The 23958-nt window shown below is 47.5% G+C and overlaps 1 protein-coding gene across 1 annotated transcript in view; it reads left to right on the forward strand.

The window, feature by feature from the left end:
* CES4A (carboxylesterase 4A) overlaps window positions 1-10805 on the forward strand; it is a gene marked incomplete at its 3' end in the record, with an annotated part of 16820 nt that extends 6015 nt beyond the window's left edge. The window contains 12 exon segments of the mRNA XM_080937360.1: window positions 4054-4195; window positions 4283-4416; window positions 4689-4842; window positions 6637-6741; window positions 6822-6926; window positions 7062-7100; window positions 7634-7774; window positions 8198-8278; window positions 8642-8798; window positions 9404-9532; window positions 9692-9764; window positions 10655-10805. Coding sequence (XP_080793486.1) covers window positions 4054-4195; window positions 4283-4416; window positions 4689-4842; window positions 6637-6741; window positions 6822-6926; window positions 7062-7100; window positions 7634-7774; window positions 8198-8278; window positions 8642-8798; window positions 9404-9532; window positions 9692-9764; window positions 10655-10805 — 1411 coding nt within the window.
* Window positions 10806-23958: the final 13153 nt, after the last annotated feature.

Here is a 23958-nt window from a genome sequence, read left to right on the forward strand (position 1 = left end):
GGCACTACCAGTCACTCCCTGCAGAGGGCACTCCAAGATGAGAACTACAAGGGTCGTTTCCTCTTGGACGTTCTAGTGTTTTGTTGCCGCTTGCAGCCTTCACATAGCAAGACTTGAACAAGAACTGCCCTTGAAGCCCGAGGCTTGGCAGTTTCGCCAAAACAAATATATTTACTGTTTGTTCAGACTACTGAACATTGTGTGGCAATCATTAACAATGTTCAGCATCAGCGGGTAAAAGCACAGGATTTAGAATCTGAGTGTCAACTGATATTTAAAAAAGAAAAAAGTTCTATAACTCCCACTTCGATGCCTATTTTTAGGAAAAATTTCACTGCTGGGACATGATCAACTAGATACCAAGGGTGGTTTTGCTCTAAGTCAGCCATGGGAGAGGTACAGGCTCAATTTCAAACAATATATATTTAGGCTTGTATATATATGTATAGTACTATATACTATATGCCATATACCATATACTATATACAATATGTTATATGTTATGTGTTGTATATTATGTATTATATTATATGTTGCAATATAATAAATTATATATTATTTTATGCATATTATATATATTGTATACATATACTCAAGCCCCAGACAATCTGATCATTCTCTAGTTACTATTTAGAATCCCTGTCATCAGAACATGGGTATCCATTGTTTAAAAGTTGAAGGTCAGGGTTTGGAAGTGAGGGTGCCCATTGTATATGCATTTGGCTGTTAGGCATTTGAAACTCGATATAAACTGTCAGAACAAGGATCTTAGAAAGTCAAGAGTAAGAATCTGTGGGTTACTTAGACCATTCTGTAGGGCAGCAATTGAGGGAAAAAGGCTATACAGAAAGGGTGCTTCTACAGGGAACCTGGAAGGAAGCAATTGGATTCTAAATTTGTTTCCAAATAAAGTTGATAATTTTTTTGGAGAGCTGGATGTGAGCCTTATGATGGAAAAAATAATTTAATATGATGACAACATTTTGCTCAAGAGAATAAGATTATCATTTCCCAAGTCAAGGGCAAGAGTAGGTTTGGGCAAATAAAAATTTAATTTGGCTACCACGCATAGCACACACTGGTAGTCTCAGTAATTAGGAGGCTGAGGCAGGAAGATCAGAGATCAAGGCCAGTCTTGTCTACACAGCAAGGTTGAGGGCACCCTGGGCTATTTAAGACAGAAACTTAAAGAAAAGAGAAAAGGAAAGCCAGGAATGATTGTTCTCTTCCTTATGGGCCTTCCTGTTCTACATACTAACTTTCAGGGAAGCTCAGGCTACCGAGTGAGTTTGATCCCCAGAAACCACAAAAGTGCGTGGTGGCGTGCACTTATAATCCTGGTACTGGGGAAGTGGAGGCAGGAGCATCCCTGAAGCTCACTAACCAGCCAGTCTAGCCTCACTGATGAAGGCAATGGGAGACTCTGTTTCAAAGGAGGTAGATTGTCCTTCTGAGGATGACATCAAAGGTTGACCTCCGCCATCCGCATGCATATTCACACATTTGCACACACGTTCATATATATGCACAAGCATGCATATAAACATGCACACACACATACACACATTTTTTTTCAAAAAAAAAAAAAAGTAGAGGGCCAACAAGATAGCTCAACATATGAAGGTTCTTGCCACCATGCTTGATGACCTGAGTTTCATTCCAAGAACCTACAGGGTAAAAGAAAGAAGTGACTCCCAAAAGTTTCCTTTGATCTCCATACATGTACCGTGGCATGTGCATGTACACAGCCAAGTAAATAAATGTCACTCTGAAATTAGAAAAAGGAGAGAAAGAAGTCAAACATGGAAACAGAAGTATTGGCTAGAAGCAGAGGCCTTCCTAGCATGCCCAAGGACTACAGATCCCAGCACTACACATTTTCAGAGCAGAAGGAAGCCAAGCAAAGATCAAAGACAGGGCTATGGAGCCAGGTACAGTGGCATCTGCCTGTTATGCCAGCACTTGGGAGGCTGAGGCAAGAGGGTTAAGAGTTCATGGTCAACCTCAGCTACATGGTAAGTTCAAAGCCATCTTGTGTTACAGAAGACCCTGTCTAGAAATAGAGGAAAGAAGGAAGGAAGGGAGGGAGGGAGGGAGGGAGGAAGATATATAGACAGACAGACAGACAGATGTGCTGCTTGCTGGTGACCTGTGAAGAGGCCAGGTGAGGTCGAAGGAAGACAATAGATTGAAGTTTATCCTGGGGGCTGGGAAGATGGGCTTAGTAAGTGACACTTGTGTTACAAGTATGGGGTCCTGAGTTTAAGCCCCAGAACCCACATAAAAAGCCAAGAGCCATGGCAAGAATTTAGAGTACCAGTACTGGAGAGACAGAAGCAAGAGGGTCCCTAGGGCTCACTGGCTAGCCACACTCATCTACTCAGCAATATCCAAGTAATTGAGAGACCCTGTCTTTTAAAAAAAAAAAAAAAAAAAAAAAAAAAAAAAAAAAAGATAGATGGCCTCTGTGAGGAACGACACCAGAACTTTCTCTCTGACCTCTGTATGTGTACACTGAGCCTACACGCATGCACCAGCACACACATACTCAATGTAGAAAGAGAGCTAAGAGCGCTGCTGGCAAAGGTGGGTGGGAGACAATTGGTTGGGATGAGGCAGATTGAAGTGTTGTGGGAAGGAGATGGGAAAGAGGGAGGGTAGGCTGGGCAGGGGAACTAGCGGGGATAACAGGCAGACAGGTGTCCCTGCACTCAGTCAAGTAAGGCCCGCCCCAGACATATGAGAATAACCATTCCAGGGGTTAGGCCAGCAGTGGGGAGTGGAGAATTAGCCACAGAGCACACTCTTGAAATACCCCTAAAGTCCAAATATCGCCCTTGCTGGGTGCTAGGGCACACTGCCATCCTGCTTTCCAGGAGTGGATGAATCACCCAGGAGAAAAACAATGAGCTGAAATAATTTCAACCGGCACTGCAGTCAAGAGTGGAGAAAGGTTTGTAGGACACAGAGCGAGTGCCCATCCGAGGGGGTACCATTTGAGCGGACCTATGCTTGGAGTGGGAAAATATGAACTAGGGCTGGCTTGAAACGGACGTGGGAGTGCGCTGGGCAAGAAAGAAAGCCTTTGGCAGAAGACACGGAGACACAAGGGTTTGGAAATCGCAGGCGAGCAGCCATGCCTATCAGGAACAAAGGTGGCTGGTGAGATAGAAAGGGGAGGAGCTAAGTCGGACTGAGGGAGGCTGGATATATTTTCTCTGAGGGCAGTGGGGATCCAAGGACACGGGTCTGGGGGAGGTAGCTCTTCGCTATAGCTCAGACTGTCCTGGAACCTACGACACAGCCCAGAATACTCTTAATTACAGGTGTCGACCACTGTGCCCCACAGGGAGGGTTTTAAGAAGGGCGGTGTCGTGGTCTCCTCTGAGTTGTGTTTTGCTTTGTTTTTTAATCACTTTTATCAGTGTCCTCCGGAGTAATGAGAACAACCTGAAGGACTGAGAAGAGCTTGAGGCTGTGTGATCATAGATTTGATAGTCTTGGCAGGACAGCGGCCCTGTGTTTGGAGTGGGAAAATATGGTCTAGAGTTCCTCGGCCTGCGTGGGAAATAACAGTTCGGGAGGGTGGGACATGAAGACAGAGAGGTACCCAGGGCCTTCACTTCTTCAGTCTCTAACAAAGACTATCCGGGCTAAGGGGTAATGACAAGACCCATGGTAGAAGGAAGGACGGACCCTGGGGAGCCCTGCCTGCCTCACAGTCCTGAACCTGACCACTGGTATAGATAGATAGATAGATAGATAGATAGATAGATAGATAGATAGATAGATAGATAGATAGATAGATAGATAAGTAGGTAGGTAGGTAGGTAGGTAGAGAGAGAGAGAGAGAGAGAGAGAGAGAGAGAAAGAAAGAAAGAAAGAAAGAAAGAAAGAAAGAAAGAAAAAGGAAAGAAAGAAACAACAACAAACGTCCCAGAGACATGCACAGGTGAGCAGAGCCTGCCAGGCTTTTGTCTCAGGCTCACTGCTAACCCCGGGGGTTGAAATCATCCTCTTCATTATCAATCCAAATTCATTGCGTGCCCACAGGTGCCTTCAGGAATCCTGGGGGCAGGTAACATCCATGTACTTAAACACGCGGAAACAGTATGAGTGGTTGCATTTCAGTGAGGACTGCCTCTACCTGAATGTGTACGCCCCAGTGCTCGCGCCTGGGGACCCTCTGCTGCCGGTGAGTACTCCGTTTTCTATTACCTGCTGAACTCCCTCTACCCCACTACCGCCCAGCTCAGGCTTAGGCGACCTCTCTCTTGCCTAGGTGATGGTTTGGTTCCCTGGAGGTGCCTTTCTCGTCGGTTCCGCTTCCACCTATGAAGGCTCAGAGTTGGCGGCCCGTGGGAAAGTGGTGCTGGTGTTTCTGCAGTACAGGCTGGGCATCCTGGGCTTCTTCAGGTGGGCCTTGGACCAGGGGCGGGGCCTTCATCTTTCTACCTACCTGTCCCGGGCGCAGAAGGCGCGCACTGACGGAAGGGGCGTGGCCCGTGGGCGGGACCGAGTGAAGAGGGAGGCGTGAGTCGAGCCCGGCACTGTGGAAGGAACCAATGGGTGCTGGATACCATCTCAATGGAGCTAGTCTAAGGAAGCCTTAGGTTGGGCGAATTGGCAGCTCTCTGAATCCTGACCATCGAAGTTTGGAAGTCTGACCATGAATCTCGTGTGCCTAGCACGGGCAACAGCCATGCCCGCGGGAACTGGGGGCTGCTGGATCAGATAGCTGCTCTGCGGTGGGTGCAGGAGAACATCGAAGCCTTTGGTGGAGACCCGGACAGTGTAACACTATTTGGCCAGTCGGCAGGAGCTATGAGCGTCTCAGGACTGGTGAGCGCGATTTCCATTGGACCAGCAGAGACATTGGCCAACATGTTCCCACACTGCACAGACACATGTGCAGACCTGTATGTTCACAGACATGTGGGTCCACAGATTCTTGCCCCTAGCCCAGGACAGCATTCCCACCAAGGGGGTAGCTGCACATTGTCAAGGATGCTTTCTCTTCAAGAATAGCACCCACAGAGGTCATTGCAAAGATGGCTCAGTAAGTAAAAGTGCTTGCTGACAAGGCCGATGACCTGAGTTATCGTATCAAGCACGGCCTCAAAAGCCACAGTTGAAATTAGGTTCAAACCTGAGCGCTTTCTATGTGACAGGTATCTTCTTTTTTTTTAAAGATTTATTTATTTATATATATGAGTACACTGTAGCTGTCTTCAGACACACCAGAAGAGGGCATTAGCTCTAATTACAGATAGTTGTGAGCCACCATGTGATTGCTGGGATTTGAACTCAGGACCTCTGGAAGAGCAGTCAGTGCTGTTAACCACTGAGCCATCTCTCCAGCCTGACAGGTATTCTTCTATATACTGTGTGTGTATCATTTTATTTAATTTTCCCTAATCCAAATTTTTTTAAAAAACAGAGGTAAGTATGGTGGTCTTAAAACTTGGAGGTGGGGAGGTTGGGGAGATGGCTCGGAGGTTAAGAGCACACTGGCTGCTCTTTCAGAGGACCCTGGTTCAATTCCCAACCACACAGCAACTGTCTGTAACTCCAGTTCCAAGGGATTTGACACCCTTACACGAACAGAACACCAATACACATTAAAAAATAAAAAGGACTTATTAAAAAAAAAAAAACTTGAGGGGGATGAGAGATTCAAGAGTAGCCTCAGCTACATAGTAAATCTGAAACCAGGATGGACAACACAAGACTCTGTATCTGGCTGAGCTACACAGCAAGGCCCTCCCTGTCCAAAACTAACCAATTAATTAACCAAATAAATAAATAATCTTGCAGACAAAGACATTGATGCAAAGAACTATTTTGTTGTTCGTTATCACTGTCCCACTTGGCTGCCCCAGCCGGCCCCAGACTTGGTATTTAGACCAAGCTGGCCCAGAATTTGCTATGAAGACAAGGTTGGCCTCAAATGTGTGGCTTGCAGCCATCCTCCTGAGAACAGGGACAGCTTTTAAGCCAGGAAATGATAAGATTAAATGTAGGTTAGAAGGGCTCTCAGTCTTCTGCAAGGAGCTGAACTAGAAAGAGGTAGGGACGTGGCTGGACTTGAAGACCAGCTAGGAGGTGAGGAGCAGGGTTTAAGAGACAATGAGTGCAGGAGGGATGGAGAGCAGGGGGGTGGTTGCTGTGTGATTCACAGATGTTCCGGACTGGCAGAGAGCAGGGGAGGGACAGTCCCCAAGCTGGGTGGATAATATCAGAAGAAGAGTTCTACCCAGTTTGAGATTGCCTAGAGCAGGTTTGAGACACATAAATTCTGAGCTGTACAGAGATCTGATTCTTCAAGAGAGTTGTTAGCATGGGTAATTGGAGTTGTGGGGATTGGGATCCCACCAACCAGAATTTGTAAGCTGTAGCAGAGAAAGACCCTTTTATTCATACCTCTCATATCCTCCAATCAACTCTGGGACCTCTAGAGGCCCTGCATAGGCCAGAGGCTGAAAGGTGCTGGCCTTAAGTCTAGGCTCTAGCCTATGACCTACGGCTCCCTCCAAGATCTCGAGGGCTGCTCAGAAATGGTCAGGCAGGCTCCCCCAAACAACTCAAGTGACCTTTATACGGATCTCATGGGTACTTTGCTTCTAATCCCTACAGGTAATGTCACCCCTAGCCCAGGGTCTATTCCATCAAGCCATTTCTCAGAGTGGTACTGCGGTGCTGAAAGCCTTCATCAATCACGATCCACTGAGGTCAGCCAAGGTGAGCATTGCTCCTCTCCCAGAGCTCAGCAAGAGGGGAGAAGGATGGAGGCATTCCTGCACACCCCTTCTCTTCTACAGAAGGTTGCTCATCTGGCTGGCTGTGACCACAACAGTACAAAGATTATGGTAGAATGCCTGAGGGCCCTACCGGCAGAGGAGGTGATGCATGTTTCCAAGAAGATGGTAGGTAGAACATTCCAGTTGCCTTCCCTATCAGCCTGCATGCTATAGCTGCACATCGATGCTTCCCCAGGGAACCTGTCTCTGGCACACACTGGGGGAGTTTCCCTTGACTCTTTTTTTTTCTCTCCTTTACAGACATTCTTTCATGCTAACTCCCGTAAAGATCCAAAAGACGTGAGTAAGCGGTGGTCTTCAATTTGTGTGTTTATTAAATACCTACTGTGTGCCAGGTCCTCTGGGTACTTGAGGAACTATTCAGGCCAAATTCCCTTCCCTGGTGAAATTGATGTTCCACCAGAGAGAGGCAATTAGCCCTTTAAATAAATTAACTACTCACCTTCCTAGGAGGTAGTAGCAACAAGGGAAGGGACCAGACATGATGAAGGGAGTGTAATTCCATTTTAAATGGAATGGATTATACATGCCTCACTGAAGTGATATATCGTAAAGATTTTTAAGAGATAATCAAGTGTGGAGATGGCTGGAGCAAGCATCTGAAGTCTAAGTAGCCAGGTCCTGTCTATCTTTGTCCCTTCCCTTCCTTGTTCACCTTCCTAAGCATCATTATGGGCAATCTCGGTTTTTACCAAAAAGGCTTAAGCTAGACCAGCTCCTGATACAGACCTGCTGAGCTGAGCACCCAAATCACAAAGACCCTCAGAGAACATGTGGGGTGAGTAGCTGGAAAAATGCCCCTGGCCTTGCAGATCGTGTGGTTCCTGAGCCCGGTGGTGGATGGTGTGGTATTTCCAGAAGACCCTGCAGTGCTCCTGACCCGTGGGCAGGTTAAACCTGTGCCCTACCTTCTAGGTGTCAACAGCGCGGAGTTTGAGTGGACCTTGCCTTTTGTAAGTGGATAGGACAGGTGCTCACCACTGCGAGTTTGCAGAGGATACCCCTGGGGCAATGCTTGGGTACCAGAGTCAGATCTTGGTGGCCCCACTAAGGCTGCAAAAGTCATCTGCATTCACTGTGGGGGAGAGATGACCAGGAATGATAGGGGAAGATAGAAGAGGGGTAATCAACCCCTGAACCTCTAAACAACTATACATCCTTGGGGCCTCCTTTGCTTTCTGGGTCGGGGCAAATGCTCTAGCTCAGAATGGGCCCTCTCAGCTCTGCTTCAGTTCAGAACCCGGTAGCAATTTCAGACAGCAAACAGGATGGATTGTGGGCCTTTTTTGGGAAGTGTCTTGTCTGAGAATTCTACATGTAAATAGGCAAGACCTCAGACCTGATCCAGGACCCCTGGGTCCTTCTCTTTTGAGCAGCTCATGAAGCTCCGGCTAAATCAGCGTGTGATGAACAAAAACTACATTACCAAACTGCTCTGGAGTTTCAACATTTTGCTGGTGAGAGGTCCCATGGGTGGGGTAAACAGGAATACACCCCCACCCCCACCACATATACACACTTCCTTTAAAATGTAGGACCTGCTCTGTGCAGGTGGTCCTGAGACAGATGGGATCATTCTTGGAGAATCCTAAAGGATTTTGACATGGAATGAGACGGTTGATGATGGGCAAGGTCTCTGGGGCATCCTTAGGATCATAGGAGGCAAAAGTGGGGATAAGAATAAATCATGATAGAGACTTTCCTAGAAATCCCACTCCCAAAAGTCCTGGGGAGCTGAGGCTGGGAACAAGCAAATGGTGTAGTCTCCCTGGCCCAGCTGTTACACCAAGCCTCAGGGTGATTCTTGTATCCTGCCTCAGAATATCACCAAGGAGCAGGTCCCACTGGTGGCAAGAGAGTACTTGAGCGATGCTATCAGTCACCATGACTGGAAGATGTTCCAAAACCACCTGATAGACCTAGTTGGAGATGCCACCTTCGTCTACTCCACACTCCAAGCCGCGCGCTACCACCGAGGTATGGGGTCCCTAAGAGTAACCACGCTGTTCCCCTACACTCTTCAGCTGAGCTCCTTCCAACTAGGGACACCAGCTCTTCCCCCACTTTCTCCACACTTTGAACTAGTACAGGACTCCAAGAGGCCACAGAAAAGGCAGTAGAAGCCAGAGGGAAGAGCTGTCCCTTAGGAATACAGGCTGAACTTCAGCCTCCCTAGAGGAGAAAACTGGGGTGGCAGAGACGGTACCCAGGTTAAGAGCAACTTAAAAGCCAGGCTGACTGGGCTTAGGAAAATGAGTCTGATATGACAAGGGTGAGGCTGGAGAGGACAGCCATTGAAGGCCCTTAAATACTGTGTCCTGAACAGAACACTCATAAGAGGGAAACTGACATGACCCTTGCCATAATCTTACCAATTAGGTTTTAGTGTCCCCAGTTCTGCAGGTGAGGAGCTGCAGCTCAGAAAGTTTGCATGCCTTTCCCACTGTCACTTAGTGATGACTAGTGCAGGCAGGGTTCTAATTTGCTCCTTGATTCTAAGTCTGAATCCCTGCCTGATGTCGGTGGATGCAGTGCTTGGGCAGAGACTTCCTGCAGTCCGAGCCCATTTCATTTATTCACAGATGCTGGCTCCCCCGTCTATCTGTACGAGTTCGAGCACCATCCTCCAGGCATCATTGTCAAACCTCGAAGTGATGGGGCAGACCACGGAGATGAACTTTCCTATCTCTTTGGAAGCCCTTTCTCCAAAGGTCCTGACTCCTAATCTCCCCACCATGTATGAAGACCACAGGGAACTATTCAGTCCCTAGTGTGGCGGGCACTTTCAGATGCAGAATGGGAGGTTGGCACACACACACGCCCTTACTCTTTTCAAAATACCACATCCTCTTCCTCCCCTGACCCCCCAGGCTCATCCAAAGGTGAGGAAAAGAAATTCAGCCTCCAGATGATGAAATACTGGGCCAACTTTGCTCACACTGGGTGAGTCTAACCCTTTACACATATAAACAATAAGCCTACAGGAACCACGCAGTCAAGCCTGGGCCCTTCTCTTTTTCCTTGTCGGTCATGGGATCCTAAATGCCCCTAAAATGTTTCCCTTCTGTCTCAAGATGCACACTCTTTGACCGGCATCTCACCAGTATTCTCTGCATCTGACCCTAGTACTGGGAGCTGGGGTTCAAAGATGCCATGATTATGTGCTACGTCCTCCTACTCCACCCTATGAAAGCAAGATTCCAAACAGGAACAATGCGTGCTGTCCTCTGGGGCGCCTCAAGGAGGAGTCTGGTCCTATTGGAGTGGCAGACATAGCCTCAAGTGGAGGTGGCACTTGATCTGAGCTTTGGGTTCCCTGTGTGTATTTTCCTACCTCTACCTTCTCTCCCCCCATCGTCCTGTGACACTAGAGGAGCTGTTCTGAAATGACATCTAGCTGAGTTATTCTCTTGTTCAAAACCCTTGATCATGCCCCCAGAGTAAAGTTTTATCCCTTACCCTGGCAGGAAAAAAAACCCACAAAATGTTTCCTGTGATGTCATTCTTTCTGCACCTCCTTAAGCTCACCCAGATCTTGCCTAGCCTTGTGCTGCCTGGAAGATCACTTCTCTCACCTCCTTCCCTGGGCCTGGCTATGTACCCTGTGCTGGCGTCAAAGTCACAATTCTCCTGCCTTCACCTCTTGAGTGCTGGGACCCTTGAGTGTTCACATCACACTCAGCTCTCCTGTTCTTTCATATAAACATCTTAAGTATCATTGCCACAAAGCCCTCCTGGGTCTCAGCTCCTCGGTGAAGGTAAATGAGGGAGGAGGGCAAAAAGGGCAAACTGAATGAGTGACAAGAATCTCTTTCCACTTCCGGGGGACCCAGGGACCCCAATGACGGGAAGCTGCCCTACTGGCCACGTTTTGACAAGGAAGAAAAGTACCTGCAGTTGGACTTCAATACGAGAGTGGGTGTGAAGCTCAAGGAGGAGAAGATGGCCTTCTGGAGACAGCTGCGCCAGCCTCAGAAACCTTAGAAGCACCCGCCGTACTGAGAGTGACCAAGCCATTGGGAGCTATCCTGCCATCCTGCATCCAGGAGACTGGCCCTGGATACATCTGAGGGCAAGAGTCCTCTGCACTCAATCCAGGACCTGTAGATAGATGCTCCCAACTACCTTCAGGCTGGAGCTGGAGCCCTTGCTCATCGTTTGGGGCTTAGTGCCACCAGTCTAGCCTGATATCCCATGACACTTTATGTCTCACTGTCTAAACGGGGCCACGCAGGTTTCCTCACACTGTGCTCTGCCCGCCCCCACCTTAGCCCCACCCCCAACTCGGAGCAACCTCTTCTCTGTTTTATAAGACCTCTTATCCTTCATGATGTATCTGCAGCCCTCTCTTATGGGAAGTTCACGCGGCTGCCACTTCCTGCCATCGTACCCTGCCGTCTGCTCTGTTCAACCTGCTTGCCTATGCTGGCCTTGAGGCCGGAGACAATCCATTTGTGATACAATAACAAGCTTTGATGGCTTGGGATCTGTTACCGCCCTCCCCCAACCCATCTTACACTCACCTCCCCCAGGGTGCTCCCAAAGTCTGTACCTAGGGATTGTGCTCAATTAAAAAAACAAAGGAGAGAGGAAAAGCGTGTTGACTTGATTCGATTTCTCTCTGTGTAAAATAGTTGGGTGGCATGGATATGATCCCAGTTTGAGCCCTCGGAGTAACAGAACATTGCTGCTGGCTGCTTCCTGGGCTGTGCTTGCTAGAGGGACGGAAGCGAAGGCATTCGGACTGCAGAGTATATCGCTGGTGCCAGCTGGTGGTGAATGCCTGTGATCTCAGCGTTTGGGATGTGAGAAAGGAGAACTGAGATGTTAAGGTCATCTTCAGCCAATCAGGGTTTGAGTCCAGCCTGGATGACATATGACCCCATCTCAAAAACAATGACAAAATAGAAAGAAAAAAAGCGTGGCTCATTTCTTCTCTATCTCAAGTGTATCATCCCTCTCCCTGTGGATATCAGAACACCACACCCACCCCATTTTCACAGCCTTTAGGTCTTACCCTTCCATCCTCTTCTCTCTCTCTCTCTCTCTCTCTCTCTCTCTCTCTCTCTCTCGTGTGTGTGTGTGTGTGTGTGTGTGTGTGTGTGCACTTGCATATGTTACTGTGCCTGTGTGAATATCAGAATACAACTTTCAAGCGTTCTCTCCTTCCATCATGTGGGTTCCAGGAATCGAACAAAAGTTTTAAGTCCTGGAAACGAGCCCCTTTATCCACTGAACTACCTCTGTAGCCACCCACTTTCTTTAAAAAAAAATTGTTTCATTTTTTTACTCTATGTGTGTGTGTCTGTGTATATGACAGCCACATATGTGGCTGTCCATGGAAGACAGAGGAAGATGTCAGATCTCCTGGAGCTGGAGTTACACGTGGTTGTGACTGGGGTACTGGGAGCTGAACGTGAGTCCTCTGGGGGAGCAGCAAGTGCTCACTTTCGTGGTCTGCTGAGCCATGTCTCTGCTCCCCAGACTTCCACTTTCTGTCTTTGTGAACTCGACTCACTGGGCACCTTAGAGTTAGAAGAGACTCAGATTCTTGTCCTTCCATGCCTAGCATAATCATAATGCCTATAAGATCCATCCATATTGTTGGCAGTTTTGTTCCGTTTCAAAGCTGAAGACTGTGTGTGTATATCATATATAATATGTATATATTATATATAATCCATTAGATATTTATTAGATAGGGTCTCATATTGTAGTTCAAGTTGACTTGGTACCCGGATCTGGCCTTGAACTCTTTACAATCCTCCTGCCTCCAGGGTGCGGGGATTACTCGAATGAGTCTCCACACCCAACTTGATTTTCTCCTTCAACCTCCCTCCTTAGGCCTCCTTAGGCCTGCTTGTCCAGGCCTAAGGAGGGGTGCTTATCCTCTAAATTAGAGGAAGTACCACTGACCATAAATCAGAGCTGAGACTCAAGCAAGCTGTGGCTGACAGAATAATAAAAGATTCCGGGAAACCCTAAGACCTTCGACCTCCCCTGGGGTTTCAGCATAGAATACCGACGGAGAAATCTGGAAGGGAGCCAGGTAGACTGCTGGCTCCCTACCCTCCTCATCCACCCAAGAAGGTGACGTCTTCCACCAGCTCCTTCCCAGACTGCACACCTTGCCCAAGATCTCTTGATCCCGTCTCTTTACCTTTGCTTGCCTACCCTGCAGGAATGGTGAACTCTTTACAGGTACAAAGTCACCGCCTGTCCTCGCAGGCATCCCTGAAGCCCAACTTGGGGCTAGAGTCTGGCTTCTGGCTTCTGGAACAGCGCCCCCTTTTTCTCCGACACCTCTACACTCCAAGCAGGCTGGGAAAGAACTAATCAGTGTTGGGAACAGGGCTCTTCTACCGCTCCCGCTGACCGCACAGCAGGTAACAGACTCCTCCTCGCACGGCTCTGGCTACCCGTAGCGGGTCTCAGCCTTCCTTGCACACCGACAGCGCCAGCTGCCTGGGAGCTCCTGGGGACGAGCCGTCTGGCCTCCTGCCAACTGCGGTGATGGCTCCCGTTGCTGGCTCCTGTCCAGAGCCCAAGCGGACTCCAGGGCGCCTGGGCCTGGAACTTGCAGCGGCAGGCTGGTGGCAGAACAACACGATTGGACACCACGGGGAGCCTGAGCCTCCCACCACTAGTGCCTTGGAGCTAGTCATCAGTTCATCCTGCTGTAGCCAGAATGTTTAGGAAAATACAACGACAATCTTAGGACTGCTACTGAGGCACCTGGTGAATTTTAGCTTTTTCAGGGCCCTTGTCATTTCTCTGGGTCTGGTTTAGCAGTGTGCAAACTAGTTCCCTGTTGGCGACTGTGGCAGGATCAGGCTTTGGTAACCCACAGTGTTTACTTGTTCTCTTGCTGCAGTTAAAGTAGGCAGTATGTACCTCAGTCAGTCCTCAACACTTCTAAATGAATGTATGGACTTCCCTGGGTCCTTGCCCTGATCAACACAAGATGTGCGCGCATGTGTGTGTGTGTGTGTGTGTGTGTTTGTGTGTGTGTGCCAAAAAAGGATCAGACTTTGCCTCCAGGGGTCTGCAGGCTGCAAGAGCAGAAGTTCCAGGAGTTTTAGCCTAGACCCCTGAGATCGGAGGAAGCATCAGGAGAAGAGGAGCTGGGGAACGAAGTGGGGGCTGATGTGGAGCACCAAACACATCAAGGTTCTTCTAACGTGACTTTTGCAGCTGCTGTTGGACACACCGGAGCCCTAGAGTGATGGACCCAGTGCCTAGGACATACAATGGTAGGTGCTGAAAGTTCTCAAAATAAGCTGTGAGAAAATGATTAAAGGAGGAAGGGCCGCAGGTGGGTTAGCTAGAGAGACTGCTCTACAATACTTCTCTTTCCCTATCGATTCTACAAGGGCCTGGGCTGGAGGGGCTGAGGCCTGGCTGCAGTGGCCTTTTCTATGCCCACAGTCCTCTGAGATTGGCTTCAGTGGGAGAAGGAGTTAGTACACTTGCCTTGCTCTTCTTACATAGGCACATAAGCAGATTGACAGAGAATAAGGCAACTCAACCTGGGAGAGAACAGTGCCTAGGCACTAGGAAGGTGTCAGCAGCCAACCAGACTCTTACCCTGGATGACCACTGACAGAGTCTGGCTGTGGAGGATGCTAGAATACATAGGCTGGATGGTTGTGGTACCACAGAGGAAACCACCTAACTTGGGTGGGGCTAGAAAGCCTAGAAGGGCTTTCAGAAGGAGCATTTAAAAGGACTAGTAAGAAAAGGTAGAGAGGGGGTGGAGAGATGGCTCAGCGGTTAGGAGCACTGACTGCTCTTCCAGCGGTCCTGAGTTTTTCCAGGTACCACAAGGTGATCAGAACCATCTGTAATGGGATCTGATGCCATCTTCTGGTGTGTCTGAAGACAGTGACAATGTACTCACATACATGGAATAAATAAATCTTTTTTTTTTTTTTTCAAAGAAACGGTAGGGAGACCAGACATGAGAGAGGATGGAGGCTCTATCGATCAAGGGAGGCAGCAGGATCAGAGGTCTTGAGGCTTGTTTATTTCCAGCAGTGTGGCTCAGCTGGCAGGCCAGGTCCGTAAGTCTGCAGGAAGCATAGACCCTGCTCTGAAGCACTGGGGACCACATATACGTTCAAAGCATAGTTACTTTCAAGAAAGATCTTGGAGGTTGCATAAGTACGCAGACGAACTGAAGTAGGAGAGAGCTAACCAAAGGAGATTGTGGTCCAGAAGTGGACAGTGAGTTTATTCTTCATAGACTGGAACTGGAAAGGGGACTCTGTCTGGCCAGCCCAGCCTGGCAAACATGGCTCTGGCAGGCCTTGCTCTTCTCCCTTATTCACTCTGCCTTGCTAAACACTGTTAGATTACATTCCTAAAGCCAGCCCCCAATGTCTGTTCCCTTGTTTAGCTGTTTCTTCCTTCTGAGGCCAACTACCAAGGTCCAGCTACCAAAGGATTGAAATCCAGCAATTGAAAGTCCCTTGTGGCTCACCTAATTAACATGCCCAATTAAAATTAAACATCTCATTCTCACATGGGGTCTCCTCTTTTACCTTTGTAAACCACCACTTTCCTGTGTGCCACATCTGTCTTCTCTCTACCCAGAGGCAGTCAGTCCTTTGTCCTCTGAGACAAATATCCCTGCCCCCTCTCCCTTGTTCCATTCCCCTTCTCTCTCATCCTCATGGCTAGAACTTGGGAACATTTGAGGGAAACAGAAGTTGAAAATAAACCTCTCAGATATACCCAAAGAGTTAGGGTAAGGGCAGGGGGTCAGCTCTCACCAACCCCAGCCCTCTGATACAGTCTAACCCCTGAGGCACTCTGCCCAGAGGTCTCTTAGCCAGACTAACCTAGAAACTCTTATGATCTTCCCCTGGATTGGAGACCTCATTCGCTATCCACTAGACCCAGAAGAAGCCCTAAGAGAGCGTTCAGCTAGAGGAAAGTGCTATCCCAGGGAAAGCTAACCAAGACTGGACTGGAATCTCTTACCACCAGTTTTGTGGTCAAGGGGGCTTGAACTTGAGACTTGTTTGGAGAGCTATTACTGGGGGCAGGGGTTATGGGGCATGGGTCTATTTGAGCCCTGAAAAAAACCTAAGCCTAAGTCTAGATGACTCTCTAGAGCAGGATTCCCCATGGCTCCTAAGCAGAATCTGGGGACACTGTGTTTTTGTCTGGGCCTGACCTTGGTTCCATCTTCAGGTAGTGACCTCTCACCTCCCATAGCCTGCTTCTCCTCATCTGTACACTGGGAACAGTCCCAGTGGTGAAACCAGACTCTGGCCCAAGCTCCCTCCAGCTCTTACTACAGAGCGTTTTCACCTCCAGCTCTTCAAGTCTTAAGACCTGGTAGATAACCATGGTGGTGACCTAGCCAAGTAGCTACTGAGTGAGTATTACAGATCTTGTTCCTTTCGTTGAGGAGGCTGAAGGTGGGGAAGAAAGGCTTTCAGGAAATTAGCACTAGTGGCAGGAAAATCTGTCAACGTGGCAGAAATGCCTATGGTTGATTCATGGCTCCTGCCTAGGGAACAGCTCTGCTGGCCTTGGGGAAAGGCTAGTGCTGCCTCCAGGGCCTCCCAAAGGCGTCAAGCCAGGACCCCAAAACTCTGTTGCTGGATCTTTCAAAAGCATGAATTTGCCCCTCCCAAATCATGTCAAATCACAGTGCTCAGAAAGGGGTGGGGGACGGGTCCTGGGTTTTAACATAATTCTCTCTCTCTCTCTCTCTCTCTCTCTCTCTCTCTCTCTCTGTGTGTGTGTGTGTGTGTGTGTGTGTGTATGTGTGTGTGTCTGTCTGTGTGTGTAGAAACACACACACACACACACACACACACACACACGGGAATCTGAGTAGGATAGAAGAGGAGGATATTGGGATCTCTTGAGGCTAGAGTCACAGGTGATCATGAGTTGCATGATGTGAGTTCTGGGAACCAAACATGGGTCCTCCAATAGAGCAGTGTGCACTCTTAACTGATGACCCATATCTGCAGGCCCAGTCTGTGATCTTCTCCAATCCTCTCAGTCGGGAAAAATCTGGACCCGCTTGGATTTTATGTGACCAATACATCCCAAGCACATCAGGAAGAGTAGTGATGTAACTGTACCAAAAACAGCCATGCGTAGTGAGCAGGTCTAATGTGAGAAGCCAGGAGTCTCCATGGAGAACCTGTGGTTCTGAGTTCCATTCTTCTCACCAACCTCCTGTATGGGTGACAGAGGTGCTACTCCAATACATGCCCCCAGGAGGCGCTGCTCTCCCTGTGTACATCCTGGGATCTTGCGTGTAGGCTGCCCTTTATCTCTTGCCTCAGCAGGGCTTCCAACACAAATGCACACTCACCCCATGTACAGCCTGCAGAGAAAGCTCCGATTAGGCAATCATTGGTAACCACCTCACCGGAGCACCCACACTGGTTAATCTCTGGTCAGCTAGGCCATTTAACAGCTGAAAGGCTCAGGAGGATCTTTTGAAGGGGGCAATGAAAGCAGCAGGGTCTCAAGCAGCACCTTCCACAGCCACTGCCTGGTTTTAACACTTCTGCTGTTCTTAGCATACCTACAGAAGGAGGGAGGTCACTGGCATATCCCTCTGTTACAGGAAAACATCAACTCCCCAGGTTTGCTCTGTTGGTCCCTGCTGATCTTGTTTTATAAGATTTTCACTAGACCTTCTGTTATTTTCAGAGTTTGAAGGAACTTCTGAAAGTTCCGGGGCCTACAGAGAAGGCTAAGGAAGGAGCACTTGTTGCTCTTGCAGAGGACCAGGTTCAATTCTCAGCCCCCTCCAGTTCCTGAGGACTGACACTCTTCTGGCCTCCACAGGCACTGCACACATGAGGCACACAGACATACATGCAGACAAAACACCCATGTGTGTAAAATTATGTAAACCACACTGGACTCAAATTTACAGAGATTGTCCTGCCCCTGCCTTCCAAGTGCTGGGATGAAAGACATGTACCGCATACCCTGCTGCCACTTCCTTTTTAGTTTTTCACTTTTTTTTTTTTTTTTTTTTTTTTGGTTCTTTGTGAATTTCACATCATGCACCCCAATACCACTCATCTCCCCCGCCCCTTGTACCCACGCTCTCCCATTGCAACATCCTTCCAAGGAAAAAACATCTTGTGGAAGCCCTAGTGTGTTTCACTGTGTCCCACAGTGTATCCTTTTGTCCACACTTCTTTGCTTGCAAATGTTCCTTGCAGTGACTCAGTCTGGCACCAGGCCTCTGGCTTCTGCTACACTATCAATCCTGGAGCCTCACTGGGACTCTTCTCAGATATCCTACCATTGCCCTGTGTCATGGAGATCCTATAGTTTTGGATCTGTAGGACCGGCCCCTTCATAAACACCAGCAGTTCAGCCATGGTGTACACATTAGGATGGGTCAATTCAAAGTCCTGGATCTGGGCCTGAGAGGTATCTGAGCTGGTCAGGTCTCAGGCTCTCCTGCTGTCTGGAGCCAGCTCCACCCTGCTGCCCAGGTAAGGTACAGGGCCCCCCGCTCTCACAAGTGCTGCAGCAGGTGAGGGGCAGGGCAGTTCACTTAACTCAGGGCCAGCCATTAGGGCGAGTGAGGGCAGCTGTCCCTCAGCCATGTCATCACAAGGCAGACAAGTGGAGGGGGCAGCTCCCCCACACTCATATCCTGGCTTACCTGCAACTCCAGCAATTTGTAAGAGCCTGCTTTCTGGGGTACTGCAGCTGGCTAGAAGGTAGTCAACTCTCCTGCTCTATGGCCCCCAGGGCCAGCTCTCCCACAATCTGCAGGTGAGGGATGAGGCCATAGACATCAACATATCCTCAGGGGCAGCCCAGGACAGGGACACAGGGGCCAGCCACAGATCCAGATGTGGCCCTTGATGGCATCTCTAGCTACTCACATAGGCTGTTTGTTCCTCCCTGCCCTCGAGTCTCCAGTTCTTTCTCTTCATTGCCCACATACTTTCTTTTCTCTTTCTCTTCCATCTCTCCACCACTTGCTTGCTTCTCTTGGTGGTGCCTGGGGTCTAGGATCATCTCAGAAGTGGTCTCAGGAGTGCTGTGCCCTATTTGTGCATTATGGTGCTCAGCAGGGGTCATATCAGGCATGGTCTGCCCCACCAAGCCTGCATGCTTGGACTGGTGACCATCTTGAGCTAGCTTCCTGCCCAGGCCCTATGTAGGTGGTTCGGTGGTCTGTTGCAATAAATATTAAAAGAATGGCTTGACCTTTTATCGGCCCCTGAGGACACTGCTCCAGTGTGGAGCTGATAGCATGGACTCTGTCACTCGGTCTGCAAGCCACCCTCTACACATGGTTCCCTTCCCAGGTGGTTCACTCAACCCACCCTGTTGCTTCTGTGAATAAGACCACCCTAGCATATTTCTTTCCTCTACTGCCCAGCACAAACATGGCTCCAAAGCCCGGTAGCTTATCGAGCAGGTTTATATATTAAATTCTCAATCCACAAACCCTCTACACAATAAGCTTACATTCAATGGACAAAGATACAAATTTCCCTTCTATATGAGATTAAAAGACCTATAGAAACCCTTAAAAATATCCATGTCTACCTATTGCCAATTAAGACCACATGGATCTAGATCCTCCCTTTTTAGCTCCATCTTGATTCCTCCCCAAATCTCTTTCTCTCTTCCTCTTCCTGTTTCCTGGCCTTTTCTCCACCTACCTCTCCACTGTCCGATCATGTATCACCTTAACATCAACACACAGTGGTCGTCTTGGGCTCACGTTTTTCATGTGATGTTAGGCTATTAATCACTCATATGTTCAGAATGACTCAGGTCAGAACACTGAGCAGAGACATAGCCTCCTTCCTCTCTGCCATCTAATGATGCACATGTGACACACAACCACATCTGCAACACCTCTAGGGGCAAGACCACGTCTTTATTGTAAAAGCCAGTTTTGTGATTTCTTCTTTCCATGCTGAGGATTAAATACATCACCTCATGCATGCTAGAAAAATGTTCTACCACCAAACTGTATCAGCACCTCTTAAGTCTGCAAACAAAAGAGACCTTGGGGATAGAAGGAGATGCCTCTGTCATCAATCTATAAGTGAAGAAACTGACTAAGTTCTGTGATCTTAAGCAAGTCAATAAAACTCTCTAACATATGGTTACTCTGTAACAAATTAAAAGACTGGACTGAGGATGTAGTTTAATTAGTAGAGAGGTTACCTAGCATTACAGAAGGCCCTGGTCCAGATCTCAGCTCTGAGTAAACTAGGCAGGGTGGCACACATCTTTGATCCCAGCTCTTAGGAGATGGAGACAGGGGGGATCAGGATTTCAAGGTCATCCAGGCTACTTATTGATTTTAAGGTCAGCCTAGGATCCCTGGGTACATAGGACCCCCGTCCCCATCCCCCACCAAAAAAAGAAAGAAATTAAAAAACTGAATTTCTGGGGCTGGAGAAATGGCTCAGTGGTTAAGAGTACTGACTGCTCTTCCAGTGGTCCTGAGTTCAATTCCCAGCAACCACATAGTGGCTCACAACCATCTTTAATAGGATCTGATGCCCTCCTCTGGTGTATCTGAAGACAGCTACAGTATACTCATATAAATAAAATAAATAAATCTTTTTAAAAAAGAAAAAAAACTGAATTTCTTCAGCTTCTAGATTCTTTCATCCTCTTGAGCTCTCTGGGGCCTTCTACCTGCTATGATGCTTTTTTGAATAACTCAATTATATGCTCTGAGTCTTAATCTCATGAGTTGCAAAACAAGGCAGTAATCCCTTCCCTCTTTACCTTGAAGGCACTTGGGAATGCCCATATTTCACTAGAATCTCAGCTTGTACCAGACAAACTTTATTATTCCAAAATGGCTATCTCTTCCAAAGCATTTTTTTCATTTAACTTAAACTTTTTGAGACAGTCTCGTGGATCTCAGGCTGTGTTCAAACCCTCCACCTCCTGAATGCTGGGATTACAGGAATGTGTCACCAATGCCCAGCCTCCTAGACAATCTTTAAAGTTTTATAAAGAAAACAAGAGATAGGTGTAAAGGAGCATGCCTTTCATCCCAGTACTTGGGAGGCAGAGAGGCAGGAGAATCTCTGAGTTTAAAGCCAGTCTGGTCTACAGAGTGAGTTCCAGTACAACCAAGGCTACCCCAGAAACCCTGTCTCAAAAAATCAAATCAGATAACAATAAGAAGAAGAATTTTTACAGTATCAGGAATCAAACTCAGGGCCTCCATGTTCAGAAATTGTTTTGCTGCAGACTAGATCCTTAACCCCTTGATACAGGTCTTGAGGTATATTTATGAGGTGGTTTCCCCTCAGTATCTTCTTGGAAAGAGTCTAATGTAGACCATACTTGGCTGAAGTCTAAGAGATGGCACTAGATGGGTAATTGTCAACCTACCTACTTCATGCTGTGACACTTTAATACAGTTCCTCATGTTGTGATGACCCCTGACCATAAAACTATTTTTGTTGCTACTTCATAACTGCACTTTTGATTCTGTTATGAATCATAATGTAAATATTTTTAGAGATAGGGTTTTGCCAGAGAGGGCCCACCCACAGATTGAGAACAGCTGCATTCGATGAAGCATTCTTGAGAATGAGTCCTTGTGAGCTGTGTAGGGAACTGCTTGCATGATAGCATCAACTCGTATAGATACTACAAGGCATGCTGGGAGATGCTGGGGTACAAAAGGTGGAACTAGAGCATCTACTGAGGAAGATGATGGGTGTGTCTGGCTAATAAAGGGAAGAGGGGACAACTAGACTAGACACAACCAGATTAGAACAGACCAGAGCTCAACTTCTTGGCTACACACTTTAGGAAGACAACTGGTATCTGCTTTGTTAATTATTCTTTGTGTTTCTAGGAGGATGTCAGGCTGCTGGGGGGGGGGGGGAGACTGTGGCTTGGTAATATTTTTCTATTTATAAGACAATATTATGGTATGATGGGAACCCTGCATGCCTGATTGGTGTGGTTGGGAAGCTTGGGAAAGAATCCAAAAACAAGACAAAGTGTCAGGGTGTCATCATCAGACACATAAAAGAAGAGGAGGTAGAAGAGGATGCATTTGGATTTCAGAGTCAATAATGAGCCAGAAGTGAGTGTTAAATTATTCAACCTCCTTTATTGATCCTTTGATCTCTATTTGCAGGCGTTGATTTATTCTTGGTTGGCATTTCCTGTGTGTGAGGAAACTGAAAACAGGGGAGGGAATAGATTTGAGACTCAGAAAGAGACAGGAGGTAAAGGGCATGGTGGCACACACCTGTCACCTAGTACTTGGGATGATAAAGCGTGAGGATCATGAGTTTGAGGATAGCCTGAGATACTTTTTTTGTTTGTAAGTTTGTTCTTGAGACAGGGGTCTCACTATTTAGCACTGGCTGGCCTGGAAGACCAGGCTGGCCTCCAACTCACAGAGATACTCCTGCCTCAGCTTCTGCTTCCTACCTTCCTCTCTCCCTCTCCCTCCCAAGTGCTGGAATTAAAGGCTTTGCCACTATGCATGCCCAGCCATAGTGGGTTCTTATGTGAAGGGGGGGATGTATGGGGGTACAAAAAAGAGGAAAAGGCTGGGTCACAGAGAAATTTAGCAATGTAATATGTATCGGGAAATTTACAATGTCTATATCTTTGGTTCTAGTAGTTCTACTTCTGAAAACTGATACTAAAAACACTATCCAGGACTTTTAAGAAAATGTCTATGTATCTCAAGCTTTGTAGCAGCCTTATCTGTAATAATGAATAACAGAAAACAATCTTAATGTCTGTGTAATAACAGGAAAAGGCCTAAATGTCCAACAATAAGGGTTTGGAACAGTGGATCAAGAAGATGTCGTTAAGAATATTAAGTGATGTCATGGGAAAAATGCTTGTACCGTAGGTTTGCGGTGATACCCTTCGAAACTGCACATCTAGAATGTCAGAGCTCTGTAGAAAAGTGTGTGGATGGAACAGACCAAGGGAAAAACACTAGAATATTAGCAATCGTCTGTTGTTAGTGTAGTGTAGGTTTCTTGGGCTATTTTTGTTGGTGATGGTTTTGAGATGGGCAGGGGGTGTCTTAGAGTGCTGCCCAGACTGGCCTTGAACTTGTGGAATTAAAGTTCAAGCAACCTGCAGTCTTTGGAGCATCTGGGTCTATAATAACGATTATTTTTAAACAGAACACTTTTATTTTCATATAATTCCTAATTGTTTTTTTACAAAAAAATTATGCATTTTAAAATAATTTATTTGAAAGTCCTAGTTCTGTTCAGTAATAGAATAAGTACAGATTAGCAGGTAGCCAAATTCTTAGAGTCAGATGTGCTGCTGCGAATGTGTGGTACGGTTGGGGATGAACCTTATTAGAGTGCTTGTCTGGCATGCACAAGGCTCTGTGTTCAGTCCCCAGCACTGCAAAATAAAATAAAATAAAATAAAATAAAAACAGTAAGCATGAAGCTGGAAAGATGGCTCACTGAGTAAAAGGCACTTGCCTCCAAGTCTAGCAACCAGAGTTTGATCCCTGAGATCCACGTGGTAGAAGAGAACAATTACTACAAGTTTTCATCAGACCTCCACACATCCTCATACCATAACAGGCATGCTCCCCATTTGCCCAAAATAAAATGGAACCAAAAAGAAGAGGAGGAGGAGGGTTGGGAGGAGATACTCAGGCACTCTGTGGGAGACAGAGGCCCCTAAACTTATATTTAAAGAAGGATGAGCTTTCTCTGCAGAGAAGGGGGAGAAAGTCATGCCAGAGGCATGTGGGAAACATGAGCAGCCTAGTATGGATTGCAGGGTGCCATGGGGAGAAATGGGAGATGAGAGTTGGAAAGGAAAGGAAAGATTGTCTAGGGTCTGGAATGCTATGCTGAAAGCCTTTGTCTTTCTGCCAGGAAAGAAAAAAACAGGAGACTTGGGGGAGAGGTCTTAAGCAGGAGCATGGTGTGGTTCAAGTTCACGGCTGAAATTCCCTAGCCGCCTGTCTAGTCTGTTTCCCATCACTTGCCAGAAGTTAGTGGGGGAGGGGGAAGCATTAGTGCAGCTCCAGAAGGTCAGCCAGGTCTCTTGACCCTAGCCAGGACCTCTTCCCACCACATTAGGCTCCTTCTCCATCTGCAGGAAGCCAGACAAACCCCTCCACCGCCTATGACAA

The sequence above is a fragment of the Micromys minutus genome (assembly GCF_963924665.1).
Source record: "Micromys minutus genome assembly, chromosome: 24".
Lineage (NCBI taxonomy): Eukaryota > Metazoa > Chordata > Mammalia > Rodentia > Muridae > Micromys > Micromys minutus.